The sequence below is a fragment of the Neophocaena asiaeorientalis genome, unplaced genomic scaffold (assembly GCF_003031525.2).
Source record: "Neophocaena asiaeorientalis asiaeorientalis breed wild unplaced genomic scaffold, Neophocaena_asiaeorientalis_V1.1 scaffold170, whole genome shotgun sequence".
Lineage (NCBI taxonomy): Eukaryota > Metazoa > Chordata > Mammalia > Artiodactyla > Phocoenidae > Neophocaena > Neophocaena asiaeorientalis.
In genome coordinates, this window is record NW_020172463.1 from 3,052,173 (window position 1) to 3,063,757 (window position 11,585).

General features: G+C 35.4%; 1 protein-coding gene across 1 annotated transcript; it reads right to left on the reverse strand.

Annotated features, from left to right (window-relative positions):
- Nucleotides 1–10,889: 10,889 nt before the first annotated feature.
- On the reverse strand, nucleotides 10,890–11,489 carry LOC112395053 (deoxyuridine 5'-triphosphate nucleotidohydrolase, mitochondrial-like). The gene has a single exon (XM_024738103.1). The coding sequence runs from the start codon at nucleotides 11,451–11,453 to the stop codon at nucleotides 10,959–10,961; it is 495 nt and encodes a 164-aa protein (XP_024593871.1). The 5' UTR covers nucleotides 11,454–11,489; the 3' UTR covers nucleotides 10,890–10,958.
- Between the last annotated feature and the right edge of the window lie 96 nt (nucleotides 11,490–11,585).

The following is an 11,585-nucleotide window of genomic DNA, read 5'->3' on the forward strand; positions in this document are numbered from 1 at the left end:
CCCCACCAAAGATTAAGACCCGACTATGGCAGTGAAAGCCCAGAACTCTAACCACTAGCCACCAGGGAGCTCCCTGTATTATCTTTAAATTTACATTATTATTCATGTTTTCCTTTTTTGTTGTTGTTTGCCAGTTCACCAGTTTTTTATTTTTCCTTCTGGATTATAGAGGTCATGCTATAGGCAATGGATGAAATTGATGAGAAACGTACTAATATTTGCAATGATATGAGTAATGTTCTATTTTTGATATTGAATGGTGAATTTTACATATAGAAAACATTTTTGTACACCAAAATATAACATATTTTAGAAATTTTAAAAAAGCATGTGGTGAATCAATATCTATCAATTGAATTAGAGGAAAATACTATTCATGCTTTCTTTTTTTGTCCTTCCTCACTTAGATGTATTTAACATAAAAATTCCACTTGCTGACATTTTAAGTTACTGTATTGAGATTTTTTTGAGAGTACATCTCCTTTCGTTGTACTTTCTTATTTGTCTGGTTCTGCCTGAAATGAACTGCTGGAATCTAGATTGATGGCAAATGTGCTTCACTCTACCAAGGCAGAAGCTATCAGTCTTCATTATATCAAAGAGCCCCTACTGTTCTGTCATCTGTCTTTTCCAAGTGGACATCAGTTAACCAACACACAGATATACTGTAAGGTCATTGATAATGTTTGTCATCAATTTGATTTATGGTTTTAAATAGATGGAGTGTACCTTGAAAACTAAGCATTGATTTAAATAAATCAGCTCTGCCTGTGAACTTATAAAAATATAGCAAAGATCTACACATTAAATTCTGTGTGACTGGGCCATTACAATGCTGTCTAGATGTACTATTCCTCTAAATTAAATGACTCAGCTCACACTCCTCAGCTTCCTGATTTCATTTTCAAAGATACTTCATTTTTTGTTCAAATACCTAAAAACGGAAGCGTCCATCTGCTTGAGTTAAACTTAATATTTAAACAGATTCAGCTTGAGTAATATCCCCATGCAACTCAGTCCAGATTTACAAGTAGAAATTTGGTGAGATACTGTGTTTATGCAAAATCATTTTCTTCTGTATTAAAAAAATGATCAGTTCAGTTCAGGGCGTTCAGTAGCAAGGAAAACTGAGCAGTTTATGATAGCTTAATGAAGGTTCAAATCCAGATAGAAATATGAAGAATTCCCTCAATGAAATGGTGGAAAATATGCCATATCTTAACTCTAGAAGGGCAACAAAGTTTGAATGAATTATTTGAGCTTGAATAGAGTTATAATGCAAAGATAAGGATTACAATAGTCTTAGAGATTTCTCTTTATAATTATATCCATATATTGCATTCCTTTTTTATTATAATGAAATATTCTAAGCACACTAAAAATAGTGTGCCTAAGTGCCCACCTTCTAGCTTAAGAAATAATACTACAAATATAATTCAAACCTCCTTTATACAATTTCTCAATTCCATTGTCCTATCTCCTTTACTTCCTGGAGGTAACCACTATCCCAAATTTAAAGTTTATCAGTGCTGTGAATATTTTGGATTTTTATCAAGTATGTTTGTACCCCAAAATATATAATTTTGTTTTGTATGTTTTAAAATTTTACATAAAAGTATCATTCTGTAGTTAAATTGTATCAATGTATTTTTGAGTTTTATTTATGTTGATGCAATTTTCCCTACTTCATTAATTTCACTCTATATCCATTATTCTCTTGATAAATAGCTAAGTATTTCACTTTCTCATTACAAAAACTCAGCAATATATATGCTTGTACATGTGTCCTTGATCTTAAAAAATTGGAATACAAAGGAATGGAGTGAAATGACAAGGGAGAAGAGAATAAAAGAGAATATTCAAAGGTATCACACATGTAAGGATATTGTTTCATGAAAATTCTTTTTTCCTCTAACTATGTGTGTACAGCATTGCAATATAAAAATACAAAGGAATGGAGTGAAATGACAAGGGAGAAGAGAAAGAAGAGAATATTCAAAGGTATCACACATGTAAGGATATTGTTTCATGAAAATTCTTTTTTCCTCTAACTATGTGTGTACAGCATTGCAATATAAAAATGATTTTTTTACCGTGGATGATGGTTAATGTGTTTTTTAAAGTACTGCTCTAATATATGTGAATAGATATTGAATTCTTGGATAGTAGGGTACTGGCACCTTTAACGTAATGGATATTCCAATTCTCCTCTAGAATGGTGGTGTCAATTAAATTCCTCCAGCAATGAGGGAGAAGTCTTGTGGCTCCATATCCTCTGATGCTTATCAGGCTTTTGATTGTTTCACATAGTTTTAATTTGGATTGTCCTCACAGATGATGAGACAGATTATCTGTTCAAATTCCTATTTTTATTTTCCTTTTCAGTGACCTGCCCATTCAGAGTTTTGGCCACCTCTCTATTTTTCTTAACTATTTGCAGTTTGTTTTCTTATGTTATATTGTGGGAGTTCTTTATATAATCTTGGTCCTTGTCCTTCTGATATCCACCTGGTTAGAAATCATTTTCTTATTGTCTGTGGTTTGATTTTTCGCTTACTTTGTGATGAACAGAGATTCATTTTTCAGTATAGTTGAATTAATTGAGTGCCACCATTTTGGTTCCTATCTTTTAAAAATATGTTTAAAAAAATCTCTCACTATACTGTATTTTTTAAATTATTCTCTTCTATTTTGTTCTAGAGAATTTAAATTTTTCACATTTAGTGTTTTAATGCCCATGACACTTATTTTTACTGTAAGGTGTAGATCCAAGTTAATTGTTTTCTTTTTTCTTTTTTTTTTTTTGGCTACACCATTTCAGCATGCAGGATCCTAGTTCCCCAAGCGGGGATCGAACCTGCTCCCCCTGCAGTGGAAGTGCAGAGTCTCAATCACTGGACCACCAGGGGAGTCCCAAATTGTTTTCATTGAATGACAATTTATCTCAGCATATTTATTAAATAGACCATGTTTCCCAGTAATTATATTATTACTAAAATATAATATAACTGTGTTATTAAAATAATTTTAATGATTACTGCCAGTCATTAAAATCAGTCCTCTGACCCAGTTCTTCTATAATTATTTGCTAATTTTGAACATTTTCTCTTTGATAATATTTTAAGAATTAGCTTATCTATTAAAAAAATCCTTTGAGGAGTTTGATATGAATTACTTTGAATTGATAGATTTATTTTGATGTAATTAATTTTAATAAAAATTTAATTTAAGTATCGTTTTATATTTACAGAAAATTTCAAAGATAGTAGAGAGAATTCCCATATAGCACATACCCAGTTTTCCCTACTATCAATATTAACAGCTTGCATTAATGTGTACATTGTCAGAATTAATGAATCAGTATTGATACATGATTATCCACTGTAACCCATCTTTTATTCAGATTTCCTTCATTTTTACCTAATCTACTTTTTCTATGCCAGGTTACTAGATTACATTAACAGTCATATCTCCTTAAGCTCCTCTTGGTGTGACAGTTTTTGAGAGTTTTCTTGTTTTTGATGACCTTGAAAGTTTTGAGGAGCTATTTTGTAGAATCTATAATGAAAGATGACAATAATGGTGAGTGACATTATGCATTTGTCAAAATCCATAGAATTTCACATCAGAAAGTAAATTTTAATATGTGCAAAAATTTTAAATGTCATTTGAGAGGTCGAGAGAACCCAGGATGGAATGTAGAATGTGACAGGAGAATCTAACTGTATTACAAATGTATGAAGCAACCTAACAGAAGAGGATGGGGGAAGTGATGCTGAACTAAGTAATTTTGAAAATGACTTCTGTAAGAATAAAGTCATTTTATTCTTACTTAAAGGAAGGCTACATAAACACTATACTAGTTGATAAAGTTGTTTATCACAGGGGTACATTTAATAATTCTGAAGCTACTATACCTATATATTGTATTAAATAAATAGATGGTGGATGGTGAGAGCCAGGATTTTCATTGCTGGAGTAGGAGGTTACAGATAAGAAAGAAGTTAGAATTATGCATAATCCATATGGTAATGGATTAATGTTGGAGGGATCAGTATGAACTTTTGTTTAGGTTAATACAGATACAGATGGCTAAATAGGGAAACATTTATAGATATGTTTATAGACACATATATTTCCTTGCTCTATCAACTAAGAGAGCCTAGAAGCAATGACGCTCTAGTTACAATGAGTAGATGTAGCACTCAGATATCAATTTTTAATACCATTCTTTAATAAAAACAATTAGCCATTTTCCTTGGAAAATGGCTAATTCTAAGAATTGGGCAGGGAATATGCAACATGAGCTTGCAGCATTGTGTAGTGTAGTGCCAGAAAGTTAGGTCATTCTCATTCCCCCCCACCCCACACACATACCACACACAGAGACACAAACACACACACACACACACACACACACACACACACACACACACACACACACACTAATAGAATATGTGAAAGGGATTCAACAGCTAACTGAAAGGTTGAAATAGCCAAAGTTGAAATAATTTGAGGAACAAAACAATAAAGTAGTAATGGATTAGAACCCAAAGTATAAAATAAATATCCATGAGTCCATACTGACATAAATGATTGAATAAATAAGTAAATGATGAGAACAGAAAAATCCTCTGTGCAGAAGAATTCCAAATAATATATGTAGCTATTTTGCCCTCAAGAAGTGGAGCAGAACTCCCTATTCCTTAAGATGTGCTGAACAGAATGGCTTTTTTCTAAAGAATACCTTATGGAAAGGGGAATAAAGGAATAACTTTACAGTGAACAAGCCTGAAAAAGACTACCTCAACCAAAAGATCAGATCAACATCAACAGTGATAAGTTACACTGGTAATATATAGCCTTGATATGATGTGATGAGAATGTAATGTCTATAGATTTTATCACTGTGGTCTTCTGCCCAAAATTCCTTTACTATGCTCGATTAAACATCAGACAAATCCCAACTGAGGCACATTCTATAAAAATACCTGACCAATACTCCTCAAAACTCTCAGTCATCAAAAACAAGGAAAATCTGAGAAACTGTTACTTCAGGAGGAGCCTAAAAAGATAAGACCACTATTTATGTAGTATTCTGGATGGGATTCTGAAATAGAAAGTAGAAAACGAAGATTAGTTAAAAATGAAGGAAATCTGAATAAAATATGGGTTATAGTAGATAATAATGTATCAACTTTTACGCCTGTGTGTGTGTGAGTCTATGGACCATAGACTACATATAAAATCCAATGCTATAATGAGAAATATGGTGTATATGAGAGAGAGGGGGAGAGGAGAGGGGAGAGAGAAGAGGAGGGAATCTTTAGTCCTTGTATGCTGTCCTAGGTTTTGGTTTTTTTTTTTCTCTCAAACTGGATTAAAGCCCTATAAAAGATTCATACTGTATTGAACAAAATCCCCTGATGTATAATCAAGGGCCCTTAAAATTTTTCTTTTTCATTCATTTAGAAGCTCTTGGGGATGAAGAGTCAGGTGTTTCATATATTTAAATCAAATGAGCACATTTAAGAATTTCGTTGAACCTGATACATCCGTACACTTAAGAAAGTCTAAGAGGGGCACACCAGGGCCTTCTTTCTTAAGGACACAGTGGGTACCTGCAGTCCTTGAGAGCTGGTGATTGATCATATACCACAAAACTCCTAGAGGACCACAGCCTGGAATAGGATAAAAGATAGTAGACTAAACTCTTTCCTTGTTCAGAGTCTCCTGCATCTTTATAGCCCTAGTATACATTTTATATAATATATTCTAGTAAACAAGCATACAACTTATACACTCCAAAAACATAGTAAAATAATGTTTACTCATTCTTTGGGTTCTGGACTCAATTCCAATGTGTGGAGGGAGGTGGTGTCCCCATACCACCAACCAATGTTCTGGACACTAGCTGTGTGTCTGACAATACAACTCAATTCTATCTACCCAGAGATAGTATCAGATCCCACTGATAAGTAAGGTGCTCAGTCCCACAAGACTGCCCTCTACTTCAGAGGACAATTGCAAACCCAGGTTGTTACCTATGCTTCAGAGGTTCCCAGGGTCCCCCTCCTTGGGTTTGATTAATTTGTTAAAGTGACTCACAGACCTCAGGAAATTTGTTTACTCACTAAATTACTGGTTTAGTACAAAGGGTTTTAAAGATAGGATTAAAGGACCATTCAGATAAAATTTATCTCTGGTAATCACTCTTATTCTGGGAAAGACCAATTTAAATCCTACGTAGTATGAGCAGGGGAGCTTCTGTCCTCATGGAGTTTATGGCTGGGCACAGTAGAAGTCATTTGTTCTGGGATGAATTTTCTATTACAGTTTTCATTTGTATTTCATCAAACTAACTTCCCCTACAGCAGTCTAGCAGCACTCTCAGCATGTGAGGCTGTTAGTTTATGACAAATTACTGCACATGGTCACCTACTAGAAAACTGAAGGTTGCTGTAAAAGATCAGTGAAAACTTGTGTATGGCATGATCTTAATTTATTTTGTACATCACAGGATTCAGCTTCTGAGGAAAAATAGATTTTTATTACTCTTATTATAATGCATACTTAGAAGCTAAAAGCCGATGATGCTTACTAGTATTTTCTAGTTTTTTAGTATGTTTTAAAGGCTATGAATCTAAATTACATGTAATGATGTTAATAATGTGTTACCCATAATGAATAGACTTACATACCTGACTTTCAAAATTACTTGAGTAATATAGATGGTGACTTTGCATTAACTTATTCCTGGTCTCATGACTAATTTCCTTTGTGACCAACAGACGGTGGTCATGAATGGTGAATTAAGATTTCGCTGCAGCCTATGGCCATTGCAAGAGAAAAGTTAGAAGTCACAGATGGGAACTGATACCAAGATATGATTTTAATAACACCAAATTACAACAAATGAAACAATTTAGTCACAGATACAGAGGTAAAATCATGACACAATGATTCACATTATATCCAGAGCACATTTAAAAATAATAGCAACTGTAGCATTTGGTTTCTTCTTTTTTGATAAATGTTGTTGATAATACTTTATATTTGCAATTTGTAAACTTTTTCAAATGTAATGCAGGATTAACTCTGATATTTTTAAATGTAGGAATATACGAGACATAAATTAAAGTAAAATAATGGGAATAATTTTAGGAAAGAGATGTCCAACTCACTAGTTTTGACTGTCTAAACAGAGTAATACATTAGAGACTTTTTTTTTGAGCATAATAAATTAAGATGACTAAACCATTACATTATCAAAGTCTTGTTGAACAAAAGTGGTATTTGACTTAAATTTCAACTTCTTTTCAGTGGAATAAAATAGATTGCTCAGAAGTTAAAAAAGAAATTGGAAGGATAATTGCAACTTAAAAGTTAAGAGAACATGTTTGCGACTTAAAAGTCCTAAAGCAGTTGAAAAAGTAGAAGTTTAAGTCTGACAAAATGGAAGCTTTAAATGGAGGTTTTGAAATGAAAGACATACCTCCCTTTTCATAAGAGTACAGTTCTTTCCCTTACTTTATGGTGCCCAAACTTAATACAAATGATGCAAGAGCAAGGTTTTTTTTCCAAACTTAATACAAGTTATGCAACTGCAAGATTTTTTCTTTTTTCTTCGACATATGTAATGTATGGCTACTACTGATTGAAAAGTTTTATTGTTCTCTTTATTGTGATATCATGTCTAGTGATGCTTTACCTTACTTGGAGAAACCTCAATCTGATTCTTCAGAAATGCTCAGTAAGCAATAATACCCACACTAAATTTTAATTCACTTTTGAGAACTTTCTCAAATGAACTCATAATGATTTTCCTTAGATATTTCTGGTACTTGTAGAAGGATGCACCACAAACCAATTCTTATAATAATGCCCTTTAGCTTCTCTTCTTTTGTGGATCTCAGCATTTCTATGACAGACTATGTTATCACAGCTTTGTAACATGACTGTAATTTAGCAAGTCACAAGCAGGAAACTTGCAGTACATTTTAATTTAATATATTAAATTATATTTTAATTGGTTAACATTAGACATAGGATAATAAAATGAATTCTTAGTGGTTACATAGTTGAAACAGCAGGGAAGGGGGCAGGGCAAAGCCTTTGAAAGAACGACATAGCCCAAGGACATGACATAAACTGCTTAGAACCAAATGGGCCCAAGATGGCGGACAATTCGACTTCCACCAGACCTTGAGCCTCAGTATATGCTCACTGTAACCCATCAGCAAGCTAAATGACACAGCCACAGGCACTATGACAATTTCCAAGGCCAACCATAAGCATCAAAGAGTGGGCGATGGCCCAATTCCTGGAAATCCCCGCCCCTTCCTGAAATAGCTGGAATACTCCTCCCACTCATTAGCCTATGAAATTATCCACCCCTATAAAAACTGACAACCCCATACCCTGGTGCCCTTCTCATCTTCTGAGATGGCCCACACTCTCTCTGTGGAGTGTGTTTCTCTCTAAATAAATCCAGTTCTTACCTATCACTTTGTGTCTCACTGAATTCTTTCTGTGATGAGACATCAAGAACCCGAGCTTCATTATGTCCTGAAACCAGGTGTGTGATCTCAGTGGGAAGACTGTGGGTTTTGGCCAGATTCAGGTCCCAGCCACATGGGTTCAAGTGCCAATCTGAGTTTAGCCTGGGTTCGAGTCCCGACATGTGGGTTCAAGTCCCAATCTGAGGTGCATGGTTTCACAGTCATGCCAATATCACTTCTTTTGTATTGATTTTCTTCATACAATGAGAAAGAGAATTGCTGATAAGAACTAGAAGGCTTGGTTGCATGATATTTTCATAATTTTGGCTTCATATTGAGCAGTTCAAGAGTCACCTTGAATTAGTAAATTGTACTTTATTCCAGGATGAAAGCCCTCTTTCTTCAAGATAACATTGTAGATGTATCACTTTTTTGTTGCATCAACACTGATTTGCAAATAACACAGCAATGCAGTAATTCAAGGTATCTGTATGTGTTTCCAGAGATATAGAGCCCAGAAACATTCTTTAGAGGCTCAAACAGACTCCCTTCCAGTGGTCCTAAGGGTGCTGGTTGTACTCAGCCTCTCTGGTATAGGACTGTTGAGACATTTTGTTCCTGAATGCTCATTCAGGCAGCTATCGGACAGCATAAATTTAGAATCTCCTTTCAAATGCCCAGAAACCACATACAAAATACGTTCTATTTTAATATTTCACAAATAATAATATTTTTCCTCACCTAACTTGATGCATGTTCAGTTTTTAACAAAATTGGTAATTAACAAATTGGAATAATCAAAATTCTATACTAAATAGCATAGGGGTGATATGCTTCTAGATGTCTATGGATGTGTGAGATCATTTTCTCCAGTTACTTCACCTTGGTGATACCACTAATAATAATAAACATGAGAGTAAAACTGAATATTTTTATTGAATGCACTCTTTATAGGATAATACCATGTTATGTATTTTTTAAGAATCATCTTCCTTAATCATCATAGCAATCCTAGGAGGTGGGTACTGTTATCTATATTTTACATTGAAGGGTTTCAGAACAAACCTCCCCCAAATATGTTACTTCTGCATGAAAATTATTTTGAGCTAAAGGCAATTGAGACCCTGTGGATTGAAGAGAAATTTCTGCCCCTGCTTAACTACTTAGAAGAATTTAAATTGGTCTTTCCCAGAATAAGAGTTATTACCAGAGATAAATTTTATCTCAATGGTCCATCTGTAAGTCAAGGCAAACATCTAATTACCCAACATCTGCTCTTCTTATTGTCCTGTAAATTACCCTCCTGTCCTTGGAAGCCTCAGGCCCCTAGCCTATTTCTTAGCTCAAGATGGCATATATATCTTTTGTTCTCTCTTTGAACTTCTCATGTATGTGGGGTCTTTGACCCTCTCATATATGTGGGGTTCCCATACATAAAAAATAAAATTTGATTTTCTCCTGTTAATTTGTCTCATGTCAATTTAATTCTTAGACCATCCAGAAGAACCTCAAAGGGTAGAAGAAAGTTTTGAGGGTTTTTTTTCCTCCCACAACATACAGAAAACTGAAAGCTTAAATAAATTGCCTCATGTCACCCAGCAAGAGGAAGTGTCATGCATAGATCTTGAATCCTGAATCTTTGCTGGATGTGATGTTGTGATTTATAAAAAGAAACATGTGTTGGTCTTTGTCCCATTTCTAGCCCTGAGCTTCTAAAACACTTGGAACTTCCTAAGTGGTGAGAGAGATAAAGGTGTCTTTTTTAATGTTAATGAGGTGACTTTTGGAATGCCCCCAGGTCACCTAAGGATGGGGGCTGGTTGCCAGAAAAACCAACCATGTGATTGAAGAGTTGTAACTTTCAGTTCCACCCCTTGACCTCTGGGGAGGGGTGAGGGACTAGAGGTTGAAATGATCACCACTGGATAAGACTTCATCTCTCATGCTTATGTAATGAAACCTTTATAAAAACCCAAAAAGCTTTTAGGTTGGTGGACAGGTGGAGTTTGGGGAGATTGACAAACTCAGAGAGAGCATGGGAGCTCCATACCCTTTCCCCATACCTTGCCCTGTGTATCTCTTACATCTGGCTATTCCTGAATTATATCTTTTTATAACATACTGGTAATTTAGTGGGTAAATGAGTTTCCTGTGTTCTGTGAGCTGCTTGTAAGCAAAAAGAACAAAGAATCTTGCTCATCATCCGGTTTAAAAAAGGTTAAAATGCAACCCACTGAAGAGCCCCACCAACAGTGTGCCCTGAGAAGAGTTTCAAGACCCAAGATTTTTGAATCTTCCCATATGTAGATAAGCACTAAAACCATTAACCTGAAGTACCAGGATTTTGTGATAAGCAGTAATCTTTTACAAAGATATATATATATATTTCACTTTAAGCAAAGCCTTTATTTTCAAGGAAAAAGTATATTTTCTCATTTTCTGTTCTTGGCATAAATTTTAATTATTTCCAGTGGAACCAAAACCTCCTGAACCCCTTTCAGTGTCATCTAACACTTGAACTTCCTCTATTTCTGGGTAAAATATCCGTTCACAAATGAGCTGTGCAATTCGATCACCCTTTTTGACTTCGAACTTTTCTTTGCCAAAATTAAACAGTACAACACCAACATTTCCTCTATAATCTTCATCTATGACACCAGCTCCTACATCTATGAAGTGTTTTGCAGCCAAGCCAGAACGTGGAGCTACTCTCCCATAGCACCCAGAAGGAAGAGCTATCTGAATGTCTGTTTTCACAAGGGCTTTCTCCATAGGTGGTACTGTGTAATCATAGGCACTGTATAGGTCATAGCCCGTGGCACGCTCAGACCCCTTGGTCGGAGCGGTGGCGTGCTCCGAAAGCCAGACAAAGCGGAGCCGCATCCCCCCCTCCTCCGTAGGCCGGGCCCGTTTGCTGGGGGAGATGACTTGTGCCTCTTGAGAGCAGGGCATGGCAGGGCAGAATGTGAGCACAAAGGGAGCAGGCGAAACAAGAGACAGCAGGATGAGCGCAGCGCACCAGTTCTAAACTTCCCGCCAACAACTCCCCGCCCCACCCCCCCTAAGATATATATTTTATTACAT

What these genes read in the sequence shown, in the direction of transcription:
- LOC112395053 (XM_024738103.1), bottom strand. Translation starts at nt 11,453, where the DNA reads ATGCCCTGCTCTCAAGAGGCACAAGTCATCTCCCCCAGCAAACGGGCC.